At 50.1% G+C, this 17,531-nt stretch overlaps 2 protein-coding genes across 2 annotated transcripts; both read left to right on the top strand.

The window, feature by feature from the left end:
- The first annotated feature begins 5,028 nt into the window (after positions 1-5,028).
- Positions 5,029-14,890, top strand: LOC100903423 (adenylate cyclase type 7). The gene is given in 30 exon segments (XM_029111867.1): positions 5,029-5,189; positions 5,333-5,492; positions 7,378-7,447; positions 8,146-8,217; positions 8,339-8,433; positions 8,555-8,626; positions 8,750-8,836; positions 9,012-9,219; positions 9,350-9,531; positions 9,758-9,898; positions 9,975-10,135; positions 10,230-10,339; positions 10,342-10,395; positions 10,534-10,765; positions 10,935-11,124; positions 11,210-11,339; positions 11,425-11,509; positions 11,664-11,787; positions 11,872-12,002; positions 12,119-12,293; positions 12,380-12,559; positions 12,670-12,789; positions 12,950-13,110; positions 13,252-13,375; positions 13,493-13,615; positions 13,710-13,838; positions 13,945-14,067; positions 14,179-14,283; positions 14,423-14,590; positions 14,700-14,890. Coding segments are annotated over 30 exon segments (4,023 nt in total). The 3' UTR covers positions 14,850-14,890.
- A 1,439-nt stretch (positions 14,891-16,329) lies between these two features.
- Positions 16,330-17,474, top strand: LOC100903566 (uncharacterized). The gene is made up of 5 exons (XM_018640156.1): positions 16,330-16,456; positions 16,579-16,669; positions 16,854-17,002; positions 17,089-17,241; positions 17,344-17,474. Exons 1-5 carry the CDS (start codon positions 16,373-16,375, stop codon positions 17,404-17,406), a joined length of 540 nt encoding a protein of 179 aa, XP_018495672.1. The 5' UTR covers positions 16,330-16,372; the 3' UTR covers positions 17,407-17,474.
- The last annotated feature ends 57 nt before the right edge of the window (positions 17,475-17,531 follow it).

Below are 17,531 nucleotides of genomic sequence, written 5' to 3'. Positions count from 1 at the left end.
CAGGTGAATTGACGACCTTGATATCACGATTCGGAATATCGCATCGGTAGAGACGGGCAGGGGCGTGCCCAGCCATTCGCATCGGTGGGGGAAAAGTGTTTTTCCGATGGAAAAATCCGTCAATAAGGAGGAAATCAAAGAATGCCGCTTTAAAAGTCCACCGCAGTAGTATGGCCCCCTTGCTCCCCCCTGAGCACGCCACTCGACACGAGTCCTGGATGCGCTCCAGATCGGAAGGCCGTCCTGTCGCCTGCGATACTTCCACGCATGGGTACAATACTTGTATTCGCCGGAAGGCTCCCGATATTTTTGGGGCTCAGCCGCCGATAGTGGATGGGTAATCGATACAATGCTTCATCCGCTTGCCCTCCATACCTACCTCACCATTTTGACTCATTGAGTCAAGGTTTCCTACTCGAGTAGTGCTTTTTGACTTTTCATTCATGCGCGCGAAGTCCATTCATCTTCGCGATCATCCTGGTAGAAAATGCTCTGCTGCCAAGATTCTGTTTCCACGATGCTCCGCTTCGATCAATCCGAATCGACGGTTCCGCCATCCCAACCAGTGACGCGAGAATGGAAACGGTGGATTAAGTCTCATTCAGCGCCAGACTACACTTTGCCCTCGGGTGGAAAGATTCTTTCACCGACTGGAGAGAGTTCGAATGTCCCAACAACGGGTACTGAGAAAACTTTCCAACGTAACTAGTTATCCTCCCTCACTCGTCGCAGGCAGATTCGGAATGGAATTTCAGGAAGGAAATTCATGCGGAGCTTTCCCGCAACTTCCCGTCGATCGGTGTCCTTCCCTGCAAAGAGTTTTGCCTTCCTGCTCCGGAAAGTTTTTCCGATAGATCTGAGCTTCTATATTTCTAGGACATCAATATGGAGGAAATGGAAGGAAATATCTCCAGCTCCGGCTCTTTCCTCTATCCTCGCATTCGATCTGTAGGCTGTCCCGAATGACGACAGCAGACCCCGATGGTTCGTGAGGGACATCGAGGAGGGGACTCGGTTCTTCCCGATTCAATCCCACCCATGAGTAGCAGGGAACTCGCAGGAAAGGGGAAGGGATTTCGAAACTTCTCTCGTCTCCCGGATTCCACGAAGTAGAATGAGGATCGAGATCAAGTTTCCATGAAGTCGAGAATCGTTGGATTACGAGGTCGCACGTCTGAGTTCCATGTCAAAACCCTAAAACTTCGCACCCTTCCCGTTTCTTGTTTGTTGCCGCCAGGGCTGGGTTACAGCCTTTCCATACACTGCACGTCTGGCGTGCCAGCGACTAACAGAAATCTCTCCGCTCTTTAGTGTACTCTTCGACGAGGAGGGAACTCGGCGATGCTTTCCCATTTGAGTCGCCTCCTCTCCTGAGTCCTTTGTCTCGTGTCCATGGCGAGCAGCGATCCGCACTAGAAGCGTGATAGAGTGCGTGCCGGCCGCTGTTATCTCCCAAGATCTCGATTCAACCGCTGCCGCTGTCATCATCCCGTCGCCCAGGGATTTTCATTTCGAGTCTCTCGAAAGACGACACGGCAGCAGCGTTGATCTTAGTACCAGATTCCTCCCTCCTACCACGTTGTCGCCCTCTCAGTGGTCGTCGCTGTTGTCATCGTTGTCGTCGTCGTCGCCGCCGCCGTCACTAAGAGTGTCATAGTCTTCGAGCGAGTAATCTTTTGCGTCCGTGCCGACGGGAGGCGTTTGACATTCTCGTACCAACAGATGCTCCTTATCCGAAAAGCCACAACAGCCCTTCTGGCTTAAGTTCCGTGAATTGTGCGCGCCGACAACACATCGGGCCATCTCAGGTGTTCGTTTGGAGCGAAGGAGGGGATATACAGGAGCACATGAAGCGCCGTTGATACCTGGAAAATTTTCCGTGACCGTGACCAAGTGGGGGCCGATTCGAGAGTCCGCCCTGCTGTGGGGTATCCTCGGGGAACGGGGGTGCAGGTTCAGACCGGACGAAAATTCGCCTCCTCATTGAGAGGAGAGAACCGCCAGTGATATCAAGTTTTTGTGTCAGAAACTGTTGCATCGATCCCGATTGTGAAGTTCAGTCGGGAGGCTCCCCGTGGGCACGACTCCACTGAAACATTGGAGCACTTAGTGACCTTTGGAATTGTGTTACATCACGGACGAGGATTACGGATCGGTCGGAGGATAAATCCTAAAACTGTCCTGAATGTCAATGCGTGACCATATTCGATCAGGTGAGGTGATTCCGGTGAACTGTCTGGCCCGCGGTAGTCTACCCGGTCATCGATTCAGTATGGCTATGCGTAAGCCCGATGTAGAGACAATCTCCCGAGCGTGGATTTCGCGAGAGTGACAATGACAAACGTTTGAGGAGTTCGGCCGTTCACTCGTCTCGGAAGAAGATCTGAAAGAAGGCCATCACAGAGCCCAGCTCACTGGATCGGTCTTCGGTCGATCTGCCTCCGCACAGTATATAAGCTGTTGATTACGACAAAAATAAACATAGCAAAATATGTTTATAAGAGTGAGTCTCGCAAGCAAACCGCGTCGGAAGATTTCAAAAGCTGAGCTACGGCACCGTAGAGAATGCGATCTGTTTGAGGAAGATCCGCGAATGTTATTCACATTGCGATTTCGTCTACTTCGTTGTCAATTGTCCTGTGGGCTGTGGGGCAACAATTTATTCAACTTTCTCGTTCTCATTTTGATGATATCCCCCCCCGCGCACCCCTTCCTGTCTCGGAACGCCGATTCATGAACGTTTTTTCACTGTCTTCGGGGAATAGAATACCTTCGCGCATCAATCGTCCTTACGCACCGACTTCATGGACGAATGAAAGCGTGATGGAGTCATCTCTCGCCGATGACCCGTGAACGGAGCGTTCCACGGTCTGGAAAGTTTTTCCGAATTCTTATGACGTAAGATTATTTGACTTGAGCAGACAACTTGCGTCAACGCTGATTAAGCATGAGCAAAGACACGATCGAATTTCCTATGCGGATGCCTCTTACACCGAAGTCAGCCGCGCATAATCCCGATTTCGTGAAAGGAATTAATTCTTCTACATGGAATAAATCTGCTCGACACCCTACATCTCTGTCGCGTCTCTGTCTCGAAAGACAGGACAGTCGGACAGAGTATTCCGAGAAACGTCCCGTGCATTCCTCCGAGAGAGTAGAAATTCTCCATGATATATCGGGCGCGTCGGATTAAACTAGCGGGCAGAAAACCACCACCTCTGCTTCCTCACCTAACGGAAGTACCTATCCTCGGGATCCTTGAGATTTGGATTCGAGAATATACGCTGATTGTACGGGAGTGAGTTAATTGTTCGGAATGAAAGAAAAAAAAGCAAGGGGAGTGACTTCGTGGGAGCCATATCATATGAATCGACTCCGGTGGCATGAGCATTGAATTCTATCTCCCCCGAGCTGCACATTACCAGGACGTTCCCTATTGATGAGCTTCGCCGACAAGAGGAAATTGTACGGAGCGGCTCACCCCGCCAAGCGGAGGAAACTCGAGAAAGCTGCTTTTGAGCGATGAAAAACTTTCGGGCCGTCGACGTCGGCTTGAGCTGGGATGGAGAACGATAGCTGAGAATGCTCGTGTCCGCGGGAGCTGACAAGTCTATTCCATCACGGAGCTTCGATACATCTGTCGAAGCACTCACGACGAAAGGCAGGATTACCGTTGAGGGTGAACGGATTATCCCGATCGGGATTGCTCATGTCGCAAAGACGTTTGTCCCCGGGTCTGTTGAGGGTGCCCGTTTTCCCATCGAGGTCCCCGTCGCGTAATGAGACCCTTCCCCGTCACTGATCGGGCAGTCGCCGGATTTTCAGGAGGCCTGTCGTCGGCATCGAGATGAGCTCGTGAATATCAAATCCCAGCATGGGGCCAACGTGGTTAGTGGGGGTTCAATTCTGGGTTTTCCGATGGGCACGAGCATTCACTCGTTACATTGCGGGCGGTGCCATGTGAACGTTGAATCCCGGAATGCGATCATCCCAACGGGGGAAACGATCACCGACGATAAGATAGCTCAGGCAATGTTGGCCGTGTACGCGCGTTTAGAGGAGAATCTCGGTCCGATAACTAGAAGGATGTCGGAGCGAGATTCTTCTCCGACAAGAGAGATCGAACGTCGACACTTCCGGGACTTATTCGAAAATTCTCCGGGGAGCTCGGTCCTTAGGAGAGTTTAAACCCGGAAGATCGCCCCGGCTGCCGATGTTCGCACGCTCGCTTCGGTCGGCAACGCTGGCCGTACTCGCTCGGGTCAACAAAAAACAAGCTGGCTTAACGAAGAATGATTCCATGGAAACCCTCGGCACGAAAGCGGCAGTTGTTAGTCGTGTCACTCTTGAAGAACCACTCAAAGTGGAAGTAACGCTAACAGATCGTCGAACGCTCGCTGGACATATCTGCGATCTTATTCACGGGTAGTACCGGATGGTGTTCCCGTGCTCTTCCACCAGGCCAGCGGTGGATGAATTCACTCAGGTGAGACTCCCAATGAGTCGTGTGGTCGTAGCTGATGCTGAGCCAATCCGATCGCTGAGAATGGGAGGCGATCCGATTCGGATCGAAGGACTATCAATTGGATCAATGAAGAGATGATGCAATTTCAGAACTACTTCTCCGGGCCCTTTCCGGAGATAATCTCGTCTCAATTCGCTCCACCCGCATAAGGCACGGGGAAAACCGCACGTCAAAATTCACCCGCGGGAGAGGAGGGCTGGGAGCTTTGGTTATACGACACACCCAGTAGTTCTTTTTCTTCTGTGAAGTGATTCCGACTTTTAGAACGCTACTCAATCGACGGCCGGGCCGAGCATTGGAAGAATTTCGTCTGGGAGCGAAAGTGCACCGCTTCTAAGACGGGATCTCCAGCGTGCTTGGACTTCATCTTTTGGACAAAGTTCTCTCTACCTCTGTCATGTTGGATATCGGTGCCGGCTGGGAGTTCTCGGAAGAGCCTTCCACGATCATTGAACGTTCCCAAAAGTTCCTGTGACAATTCGTCGGTTATCTGAAGGTGCACGATGACTGCTTCTGGATACGTATACCACTTCTTGAAGACCAATGAGGTTCGCATTCAAAACCTTTTAGAGACAGAGGGGACCAATTCCATTGATTTCAAAGGGCATATCCCGGATTCGCTTTGGAATGTCATGGAAATTTTGTCGGAGTGGTCTCCAGAGCGGTAAAGGGCGAATATCCCCTCTTATGACGAGGAGGTTTATCTGCCCAAGAATGAGCGCCGGTAGCGTTGCCGCATCGTGCCCGAGCTCAGGACGGTTCTCGGAGTTCGCTTCGTTCAGGAAGTGACTATTCCCTCATGACCAGTCGAGAGTTCCGGAACCCCACGGCCGACGGCTTGGCGCCTTCTCTCATGAGTAAATTAAAGGCTCATATGACGCTGAATTTGACGCGAATGCGGTCACTTGGAAATCCGGAGAACGCGAGAACGACCTTCGTGACAGAGGAAATCGCCAGTAATGGGCAGGTTTGATTCAGAACTACTCGCAAGAGCTGTAAATCATCCCGATCAAAAGAAAGGCGAACATCACCCTGGATCACGGGGTTTTCTCAGTACTCTTCCGGATGAGAGTGGACTCTGTTCCTCCTTAGCGCTCTTTGAGTCTCAGAGAGCTGCTACCGAACGCTGTATTTCACAGTCTCTCAGGCTCGTCTATCTGCCTGTGGAATTACGCCGTCGCGCTGATTATAGCGAGGTGGCTTCCATAGTGATATAGGCATTCACATTGTTGGGACATAAGCAGTTCGTGTCTCAAGGAAGATGCCGATTCATGCGATCAATCAGCGAGGAAACTCATGTAAGGTGCCCGCCTTATGAGTCGTTTCGTATCGGGATGGCGCGGAGTTCCTATTTTCTACGGCACTCGAAAAGATTTCCAGTTTGAGTGCAATACCAGTACCTACCTTGGAATTAGAGATAAAATATCCGTTTTCTAAGGATCTATACAAATACTGCGCCTGGTGAAATGATTCCGATGCGCTCCGGAGGGGGAATCTTGTGCAATATCTTCGGCATTCCGAGCCGTGACGATTCGCATCTGGGCTGTCGATGGCGTCTGACGTCTGCCCATACGTATTTCCCCTCTCAAACACCGAAAAATTGAGCGTGGTTGCATTGCGACGAATTATTTTTCCGGGACGAGAGGCCTGTAGGTTTCTCAATATTCCTCGGGAAAGATCATGGCCTCGACAAAGTTTGAAATAGTCGGAGCCCGATTCCTGAGCGGAGACAAATTCCGAAATATATCGAAGGGGCTCGAAGCTCACGGAAATTCCGCCGCGCCTATCATCCCAACGTTCGGAGAAACTGCACCGTAGATTTCTGAAGAAACTCTCCAATCGTTTGAGAAAGTTGAATCAACCGTCGACGGGTCGAAAAAGGAACACGCGTCGCGTACATTCTGGGCGAATCTCCTTTTACGAAATTGGAGTAATCTCGGAGCCGCGGATTAATTGCCACTAATGATACATTCTAATGGCAAACCGCAGGCTGATCCCGGACCACGAAGCGATCTCCAGCCACATCCTAATCACAGCTCGTCCGAGCAATGATACATCAGAACCGCAATAATTTGGATGAGAACTGAAATTGGTTATTGATCTTTTTGGTAACCCCTCGATCAGCTGCTCGAATGATCCGGACAACCGAGACAGTTTAGAGGTGATGGATGCCCGCTTCGAAACGATCCAGTGAATGCTCTCCAAACAGTGAAACTTCCAACTTAATCTCTGCCGTGTACCCTATCAAATATCAGATAGCTTCTCCGCGGAGTCTCATCCGTGACGTTGGATCTTTGGCGTAGCGCCGTGGCTGTGGTACGATGCGCAGATCCGTTGAAGCGATTCTCACTGTTTTGCTTCGAAACATCCACATCAGCGTACCGTAACGAAATATTTCGAGAAATCATTCACTTCGACGATTCGGAAAACTCCACCTTTAGCCGTAAGCCTAAAATCCTTCCAGCTAAAGCGTGGAGAGAAGGTCTTGAATTCAGTGACGACGCCGGTGTTGATGACAAATGGCGAACTGCTCTGCAGATACGATAATGCAAATTCTTCTCGGCTCAGACAGTCAATCGTTATTGACGGGAGGAAGCGTGGGCGTCTGACAAACCGCCCATCGCGGGTCCCAATCAGACCTTGCTACTGTTTTCTCGCTTAGACTTGAAGAAGAAAAAATTCCCCGCGAAGCTAGCCCGTTGCTATCAAGCTGCGGAGCTGATAATCGAGCGAGACCCTCGTTCGAGAGTTGTGCCGATGTCGATCATGAGAAAAGTTACATCTCTTTTTAGATTTACTCTTCACATGATCGGACGGAATTCCTCCTCTAAATAGATTCTACTCCTTTCCAGGAAAGCTTATGCGATGAAGAGAAGATCATGTATGACAGAACAATCGCGAAAACGGGTCACATAAATAATGGTGAGAGCAATTCCCTGACCGAAACACAACAGCCAACACAAAATCCTGCAACGAGAAGATCTGAATCGACTCCGAGCCGATGAAATGGAACGAGCCAGTACAGCCGGACGTCCGCGGGCTTTCTTCGGACAGGTCGAAGTTTCCCTGCCCTCCGATCTCGATCCGTCGTACAGACGGAATGAGTTCAGCCTCACACTCTCCCTCACGATACAGAACAGGCAGACTGTCCTCACATCCAAGCGGTCGGAGAGCCCTTTTACGGAGGGTTCCATCTTGCGTGCGTCACTCGGCTTGACCATCGATAGCTCTCAAGTTTCGCGACTGGGCAGTCAATCGTACCGGAATCGGCCTTCTCTCTTCCTGCCATGAGGCTGTTCGCTCATCTGGTAGTTAGAATCCTTTTAATGGCCGCGTCTGTAGCTTTTGATCGGTAGTCGATTATTGCCCGAGCGGAGATTGTCGGGCATCGAATTTCAGTCCACTGCTCAATCCGAGTCATCGCACATTGGCCAACATCGAGTGAAATCGATTCATTATCGCCTTTTTACATAATTCCTCATTGACGTGGACCGATCGAAGGATTCGGCTTCGATCGACCCCTCGAGAAGTCAAGGTCTCCTCGGGAAAGCGTGTACACCAAGCCTCTCGAAACAGCCGTGATCTCTGTGTGCATCTACAATTTCTATTTCAATCCCCAGAAGAACTCGATCGCACCGCGCACGACATGGGGCCAGGGGGAGGGCTGTTCCTGGTCGTCAAACAATCGATTGGTGAGAGCGGGGGTATCGAGAGTTAGGGATAAATGACCATGGATCAGGAATCAGAATGGGCGGGAGATTCCTACCAGCCTGAAGCATCTGGGTAAACCTCTCCCTCCCCCAATTCTTTCAGCCAGCCTCGGAAGCCATAGCTTACCGTCCTCGGTGATCACCGAGCAGCTGACGACAGATGTCGAAGAACAAGTATTCCAGCGCAGCTACCTCAATGTGAGTAAAGCGAATTTTCCGTATTCCGGATACGACTCTGCCCGTTCTGAATCGTCACTGAATTCTGTTGCGCTAAGAGTTAATTTTGGATTTGCTGACTGATGATTTTCTTCGTCTGAAGCGAACTCTCAAGACAACCGACACGGAGAATCTTTATCGAATATACAAGAGACGGGTCCACCACACGCTCATGGTAAGCGCTCTTTCAAAATTTGATGTTCCCGCCCCCTGGATTGATCAGGTACCTAATCGCGATCTTCGATCGGAGGCCGCAATGGCTGAGACCTTGGTGAGAATTCGGAAGTTTCATCCATAGGTCGTGTATCTCATCGTCTGCACGGTCTGTAATTTCTTTCCCGTTCTGCTCGCCCTGCTGACGCTCGCCAAAGGACAACAGTTTGAGGTGAGCTGGCCCATGAAACAAGAATCTGTCTCATAAACCTTCATTCTTCGCACAAAGTCTCCGGGCATTCCGGTCTCTTTCGAGTATCTACTACATATTTATCTAGCCGTGTCGGCCCTGAAGGACACTGACGTACTTTGATTGATTGATCGACGATATCCGATTCGTTTGACAGCCTCCCTCTGAGCGCACCCGGTTCACCGTTGTGCCGATCGTCACTCGATCTGTGGCGCTCGTTGTTGATATTGTGATCTTCTTACTCGCTCTGAGAGAACGCTTTTTTCGGCGAGAAGCGACAAGACTCGTGGTGAGCCTGCTTCTCATAGCAGTGGGATTCCTCGCCGAATACGGAGCTACGCTGCACGATTTCGTTTGGGGCGTAAGTATACTCTGGGGACCCCACGCCCCGAAGACAAACAATTTTCGCTCGCAATTCTACGAGAAACTCGATGATGCGTCGTCCTCTTCCTAACATTGTTAGGTCTCACTGTTTATCGTATTTATTCCAGACAGAAGACACATTCCATGATGGGCCGACGAGGATACGGAACTCGTTCTGTTTCGTCTTGGGTGTTACGATATTTCTGCCGTTCCCGAAGAAGAAACAAGCAGCCCTGGCCGGGCTCGTGCTGGTGCTCATTGAGTTCGGTGTCTCGTTTCGAATCTATAGTTCACATAAGGGACGGACGAAATTCGTGAGTCTTCCAAGCAATGGGGCAACGACTGATTGGGATGGCTTGCTTGCACTTATCTGTTGATTGGATTCGGCTGAAATCGCCCCCACGTGCCTTCCTATTGCACCAAGCGTATTCTCCTTCATACCCTTTGGTATCTTACTCGCCGACGTTCTGACGGGGGGTCTCTCCCCACTCATTTGCTCCGTGCGACTGCAGCATTTCTAAAGTCCCTATTCACTTCTAGGTTGCGGCGGAATTCGTGGCGCATTTGATCGCGTTATTCGTTGGCTGTTATGTTCGCTTCCTAATGGATATAACAAATAAGAAATCCTTCCTGGACAGACGAAACCTCCTTCGCACCAAGTGCAAAATCAATTTCGAGAAAGTAAGCTCGCGGATGCTTTTCTGCATCTTCAATGACAGAGAAGGGATCGAGAAACTCATTTCATCGGTCCTTCCAGGAGCGCGAAGAACATCTCATGTTATCGATAATGCCTAAATGTGAGACGACGGAGAAAGTTCGCAGAGATCTCCGCGATCGCATTGTCAAGCTCAAAACAAATCAACTAGTTCAGCGACACGGCTTCAACGAACTCTACATCCAAGAGCATCCGAATGTGACGTGAGTGAGCCCTCCGACCCGGAAGGGTCCCGCTCCCTCGATATATTTCGCTCTTCGGGCCTAAGATCTCTCACCTCTTCCAACTCATTCCCAGGATTCTCTATGCCGACATCGTGAACTCGATGCAGCTCGCGTCTGCTTTGAACCCGGCGGCGTTGCTGGAGACTCTCGACCAACTTTACGCCAAGTTCGACGAGCGAGCGGAGAAAATAACTGCCTCAGGATCAAACTCCTCGGGGACTGTTACTATTGTGTGTCAGGTGCGTGACGGGAAGTTGGAAGCGGAGCGACTTCGAGGAACCCACAAGTCGTGCCGTACTGAGGGGGGTGGGAAACGGGATGATTCCAAGGGAGAAGTAGGCCGTATTCGCTCAACCGTGAAACGCATTCCATCGCAGGAATTCCCGAGCCTCAGGAAAACCACGCTAACAACTGTGTAAACATGGCGCTCGACATGATCGAGATCATCCGTCATGTTAGAGAGCAGCGGGAAGTCGACGTCGATATGAGGATAGGAATCCACACTGGTAACGTGCTTAGTGGGGTTCTCGGTCTAAAGAGGTGGCAGTTCGATATCTGGAGCATCGATGCTCAGATAGCGTCGCACATGGAACAGAGCGGCAAACCCGGGTAAGTACGAGAGTAGATCTCCGCTCCGAGCCTGGCTGAAGAGCCTCCGGAAATAATAATAAGCACATATTGTACCGCTTCTACATCCGCGCCGTATGACGGAGATCGCGGGAACACTACTACTTGTCGACGGTTCGCCTGCGTTACGAGCTCCGAACTCTCGCTGCAGGTGTGTACATATCACGGAGAAAACCAGGGAACAGTTGCGGGGCTCCTATGATTTGCGGGACGGGACCGGAGGCGATGAATTCGTCCAGCAAACTGGTTTGCAGACATTCTTCATCCATCCTTCGCCGAGGCTCACCGCGAAGAGAACGTCTACCTTGGGCAGGTGGAGTGGAAACGTAATTTATTCCGAGGTGAGGGCACCCTTCGACAATGAATAGTCTGCAACTGAGTATTTCCGGCAGCTGTTATGTTTCCTTCAAAATCGAATGTTCACAGTTCAAGGAACATGGCATAGAGCTCCAACAGTTAGATTCGAGCGTAGAAACGAAGAGGAGCGCCATCAAAGGGAGGAACTCAGCCGACACCATCAGTATTCCGACGGAGAACGGGAACCTAGCTCCTGCCGGTGAGCAGATCCAGTCATTTTTCTTATGCTTGATAGAAGAGGCCACCGAATGAGCTAGTTGAGTGACTCGAAGAGCCAATTACAGCTGCGAGCGCGCCTGTCAGCCGAAACGGGAGCATATTCATAAAGAAACAGAACTCGATATCCGCCAGAGCCCGCAACTTCATTGGGTGAGTCGAAACTAGGTCGCATTCTCGGCGGCGTCGTGTTCTCTATTTTGAAGTTATAAGTCGACTGAGAAGATTTCCAGACTGATGAGCTTCGAGTTTCTCCTTTGTGGAAAGTTCGGCCCCTTCCTCGAGTTGAGTAGAACTTCCATTCCAGCTACAAAAGAGGATCAAGTCTGGACACCATGACGATCCTCAGGCGGCGTCAAACTAATATCCTGGATAGTTCGATGCAACAGTTCCAGAGAATGGTCAGGGAAACCAATACGATGTTAGAGAAGGTTCGTTGCTTTATCGCGGCTAATTCGTCCCCCCTAGTCGCATAATTGAGAATTTCGAATCCCGAGCTTTCGGATTTTCCTCAGGAAATCTATCGCATGAAGCTAAGCAAACGTGACCAATGGTTGCGTCCCGATGGAATCCATCCTTTATTCCTGACATTCACCGAGAAGGGTCTCGAAGGTCTTTACACCAAACAACCAGATCCCCTCTTCAGGTTTGATTAATTTCTATTTTCCGCAAACGAACTTAATGGAATCGGCAGTGGGAGGACTGAGCTCTCGAGTATGAGCCGGGAGGGGACTCATGTTCGAAATTCGTCCTGTCTCCCAGGTACTACCTTCTCTGTCTCCTGATTGTACTGGTCGGGATGACAGTTGTGCACTTTACTGTGATATCCTACGGCACGGCGCCGATATGGAGTGTAACCTTCTACGCGATAACTTTCCTGGTGGTCCTCGGTGTCAACATAGCAGCGTGGACCGGCTTTGTTTGGGTGAAGTTGATCGTGAGTATCTCCATCGTCCCATCAGAGCCTCATATTTGTGATTCGAGCTCACCTATTGCTGATCTTCACTATGATTCCTCGATCAGAAAAAGAATGAAGAGCTGTCGCGATTTCCTCGCGCCCTGCACATGAAGCTCGGGAACCTCATCACTCACAGCAGGAAGCTCCGCCTGCTCATTTGGCTGGTCTGCTCCTTTTTCATAATTGTCCTCGCTCTCATGGGACTCGCTATAATGCCCAACTCAAGGAACAATGCTAACAATGCGGTAAGTTCCTCAAATGTCAAGCGGCGAAAATATTCAGGCTCATATATAGGGGGAATCTCGGGAGGGGTTCCCTGATGCTCTGTAAAATTATCATATTCCCCTTGTTGAAGCTCAAAACCCCTACCACCACAACAACCACATCGACGACAGTCATACCCTTCGCCATAGACGACTCCTTTTCTTCTGACGCGGAGATCAACGCAGCACCTGAAGACCAGATTCTACCATGGGTGAGAGGACTGATGATTATGCATTATGAGTATCGGATCGCTTCTGGCAGAAATCGGCCCGATTCACGATTCAGGCTCAGATTGCATGGAGAGACCGAATGGCCCTCTTCATTCTCGGACCCTTTTCATTCTCGACGAAATCTCTCTCTCTGACTCACAGAGCTACACGTTCTCGATCATACTTTCGATGACCGGCCAAACCGTGTTCCTCCGGATCCATTTCATCTACAAGCTGATCCTCAACTGTCTGGCAATCGTCTGCTACGTTGTTCACTACGATCAGAAAAACTCTTCCGCGAACCCTCTATTCGTATCTGACTGGTGAGTAAGCAAGCGATGCGAGAGCGGCTCAGTCGGTCACCGGAGATGGACCGAAAGAAAGCTTTCCCGAGTCTTGCCACTCCACCATTCCGGAAGGAGCATAGCCTCGGAATGAAAACGGATTATTTCGTACTCTTGCAGGGCGTTCATGAATTACGATGACACCGTTGTGTATTTCTTCTACTTAACTTACATGTTGTGTTTGTTGCACGTTTTGGATCGACAAATCGAATACATGAGCCGGGTAGACTTTCTGTCCCAGAAGGTCAGTACGTACGGCGATGAGTACACGTATATGAATGATATAATATGAGTCGTCCTTGATTACATACTCGGCCGGGACGATGTTGAATCTCGAGCTAACCATCTCCACATTCCTCAGAGGCTGGACGATGAGAGAAACGAGGCGCAGATCATGGCTCAATCCAATCATATACTCTTAGAAAACCTTCTGCCAGTACATGTGGCGAAGTATTATCTCGATAGAGACTCGAAGAACAATAATGTGAGCTCGCGTTCAGTATCACGGACAGTTCTCCGAAGACCTCCGACGCTGGAATCCCGGAGAATTCGCGGAATACGACGATAATTCTTTCCAGGATCTATACCATGAAGTGTACAAGAGCGTCTCAGTCATGTTTGCGTCGATTCCGAACTTCATCGAGTTCTACCGTGAGACGACAAACTGCTCGAAAGAAGGACCATCATGCTTGAGAATTCTCAATGAGGTGAAGAATATTCAGATCCCTCGAGCAACTCCTCTGATACGGAGAGACATTCCTAGGAAAGATAGTACATTAAGTTATTCCTACGATATCGAATTCCCCGCTACAGGTGATATGCGAGTTCGATAAACTTCTGTACCACTCCAAGTTTTCGCGAGTTGAGAAACTGAAAACTGTGGGGTCCACCTACATGGCTGCTACGGGACTAGAGCCGGGCAGGGGCTCAAATGATGTGAGTTCACAGAAACAGACTACAAAATTCGATTACAAATTCTAGAGCTGCAGGAAGATGAAGATAGTCGATACGAACGCTGACTAAACCCCCGATAACCTCTCTCTCCAGAGTTGTTTGCCTGTAGGCGATTCGCGTCGGATTCGATCGGAGGATCCCCGGAAGAACGCGAAAACTATGCTCCGTTTCGCAATCGCGATGCAGAAAGCGCTCCAGGTAAGCCTACTGTCACTGACGCGTTGTGACGCAGAATGGTGCAATAAATCCCAGGAACCACGAAATCTCGCAGCTGCCACGGCAGTTCTCATAGTACCAAAAGTCCCTGCAGATTCCAACATCTACGATTTATCCTCAGGAAATCAACCAACATTCTTGGCAGGACTTCCGACTCCGCGTTGGTATATCGGTCGGAGGCGTGATCGCCGGTGTAGTCGGGGCGACGAAGCCTCAGTACGACATTTGGGGTGATACAGTCAACATGGCGTCGAGAATGGACTCTACAGGAGAAGCGGGTAGAATTCAGGTCCGGTTCCCTCAGCCGAGATTCGTGGCGAGAATCCACGCTGATTCCGTCTGCGTGAAGGCCGAACCGGACAATCTGACTAAAGTCTGCAACGCTACCTTTTTCACAGATCACTGAGGAGGTCTACGAATTGATTCATGACGACCAAAGTTTCTCGGTTCAGGAGCGAGGAAAAATCTTCGTCAAGGGAAAAGGCAGTGTGAGGACTTATTTCCTTCGCAGCAAGAATGACTGGCTAGACGCGTCGACGAATTTGTGAAACATTCCGATGTAGGGGGAGTGATCCCAACTCCGAAACATTCGCGGCGAGCCCGATGAGATCTTTCGAATGCCCTCCCGTGTTTTTTCCCATGCCATGCTTTATGATTTGGGGGAATCGAGATTTCGCACAACTGCGAATCATTTTTATTCGCTCGAGTGCTATTGTTGAATGATGTCGGATCCATGGATATAGAGCTGTGGTCTTTCCTTGTTTAGTGATATTTTCTTGCGGATGAGAGGCAGCACATAGATCAATAAAGTAGATTTTAATATTTATTCACCCCGAACGTTCCAAGACTTTTACATATTCAATACAATCTTGGAAGATAATGTTCGAGACTCGGAGGAACTTTGATATCTATTCGGATACGCGCGGAATGAATATATTGCCTCTACCTGCGCCATAGCGGAAAACATGACTGCTTGTGAGTTCTCCAGCAGACAAGTCTGTTCGGGTTAGGACGGAGGGGGGGGGGCAGCTGTGCTGCCGTATTTGTTCTACGCTGAGCTGAGTCTGAGCAGAATAATTGTCGTGCGTTTACGATAGTGTTCGAGTGCGACTGAGCTGCCAAAGTCAATGAGGAGTAAGTTTGCGAGACACACAATATTTATAAAATCGTATCGCAGAGTGAACCTCAAGGGGGATGCGGCAGAATCATGCATTTACTCACCAGTGCAACTTGAAAGAGTTCACCGTTTCCCATTCCCCGCATGATCCGTAGGACGAATTAGACCTCGCAGGGTTCGAGGTCACTGAATTCTCCGGGAAGGAAGAAAACTTTGTATTCCTCTGAGAGAGTTAATTCGTTCTTCCATCGGAAGGGAAGGCAGGGAAACGTGCCCGGTATCGTAGAACTGGCCTGGATGAGGCTCGCTTCACTCGAACAGCCGATTGCCGAGTTGTCTACGGCGCCCTAGCTCAGTGATCCGAACGGCGCAACGCATAAGTTACAGATTGTGTTTTGTTAAGCATAGGCTAATCTGGGATATATGATTCAATAAATAAAATTCCTAATCGAGAACCGAGGATTTCTTAAGGGAGCGTTCATAGAGGAGAGTTCATCGAATCAGGCATACTTCGGACTGTGCGCATTTCGTAAACGATTCTGCATTATTTCCTTCGATGGCCCAGAAAATTCCTGTCAGCCGTGTTTTACCAGAGTACGGACGACCCGCGTTCGAAGAATGAGCTGTCATGGCTGGGATCCCCGTAAAGAATTGAATCGGAATATGATTCTGAACTAGAGCGAAAGTGATCCTCCGCAGATAGAGCTCCTAAAATACAGATGCCTCCGAGAACGATTCGCTCACTCCTAGCTTGTTTCTTACCCGTGACTTCGCTCCCAGGCCTCCAATTCCGCTTTTGAATCAGTTCATTAAGCTCATTGCTTCGATCACAGCTACCAGCTGACGTAGAATTTGATCCCGATGATGTAATTCCATACCTATCAGATTTTCGACTCCAGCTCATAAATACGATCAAACTGAGAACACGGGCATTGAGAATCCACTCACGCCGACATGCTGTGTAAAAAGTTGCTTGTGGCGAGCCTTCTAGTGGCTGTTAGCGCCTCAAGTGGCTCTTCGAACGAGTTCTGTGGCCCGGTAAATGTCGTTCTTGCCCACTCTCCTAGAGGAGCTCCAGCTCCGTGCCCTTTGTTAGAACTCTAAGCCGCGCGACAGATTTCCGCTCCTTTGAAACCCTCTTTACCGATCGAACCTTGCAGATCGAGCTTCTCGCGGGGCCTGCGGTCAACGTCGTCGGGACGTGGGATGTGAGGGTGTATACTGACGGAATCGTAGAGTGTTCCCCGAAAGGTGAGGTCAAAAACTTTTCGAAACAGTATCCTGGGAAGTCCTCAACTCATGGCGGACCGAGGAGAGTTGTCCACGGCGGGGCAGGCCATCGATCTAGGAATACAATAATTGTGTGTTTGCTTGACGCGGCTGTCGAGATCATCTCGACACCCTGAATCAGTGATTTATACGGATGTTTCCCAAGATCAGCGATGCAAGTACAAAACTTCTCCGAATGACGAGGGGATAGAGCTCGTCGTGGAAAGTCTGGTTTGGAGTCGTTCCGAGTCCGACCCTTGCGACCGAATAGTGCAGGGCAAGTTTGTACTCAGTTCCACGACCGCGAGAGGACAGGTGAGAGCTTCCTCCAGATTCCTTCGTACATTCTTCCGACCACGCTTTGCGCTGGACCCCAGACTCATCCAAATCTTTCTCCGCAGATCGCGGTCATCATCGCCATTGGCTTAGCCGGTTTCGCTGTCCTCACGGTATTTCTCGGTTGCCTCGCGTATTATTCGCATCCCGATGCTTTTTGGGGACGGATTCTGAAGCGAAGGAGGAGATCGAACCAAGCTGCAGAACCCAGGCAAGAGGTAGGGGTTCCTCCTCCAACCGTAGATCGTGAAGCAGCGGTATCGCTCGCTCTGAGTCTCGAGTTGACGCGGATCTCGTCCTAACTCCACTGACTGTTTCAGCTTCCCACGATGTCTGAGTCAGGTTTCACATCGGTAGCCCTACCCGCGGGAGCGACGAGTTGAGGCTGCCGTCCGGGAAGCCCAATGTCATCACTGATCTGTGATCGAAAATAAAAACCACCTCATTGGGGCTTTGTGACTTGTAACTCCGGGATTCGCTCCTTCAGAGTCCGTTTGCTGACTCCCAC

The sequence above is a fragment of the Galendromus occidentalis genome, unplaced genomic scaffold (assembly GCF_000255335.2).
Source record: "Galendromus occidentalis unplaced genomic scaffold, Mocc_1.1 scf7180000077475, whole genome shotgun sequence".
NCBI classification, from domain to species: Eukaryota; Metazoa; Arthropoda; class Arachnida; order Mesostigmata; family Phytoseiidae; genus Galendromus; species Galendromus occidentalis.
This window is presented reverse-complemented; position numbering and strand designations above follow the sequence as displayed.

Excerpts from the sequence above, each read along its gene's own strand:
- LOC100903566 (XM_018640156.1), top strand. The coding sequence starts at position 16,373 with ATGCTGTGTAAAAAGTTGCTTGTGGCGAGCCTTCTAGTGGCTGTTAGC. Across the intron at positions 16,457-16,578 it reads CGAACGAGTTCTGTGGCCCG|ATCGAGCTTCTCGCGGGGCC; the intron begins GTAAATGTCGTT and ends CGAACCTTGCAG. Across the intron at positions 17,242-17,343 it reads CTGCAGAACCCAGGCAAGAG|CTTCCCACGATGTCTGAGTC; the intron begins GTAGGGGTTCCT and ends TGACTGTTTCAG.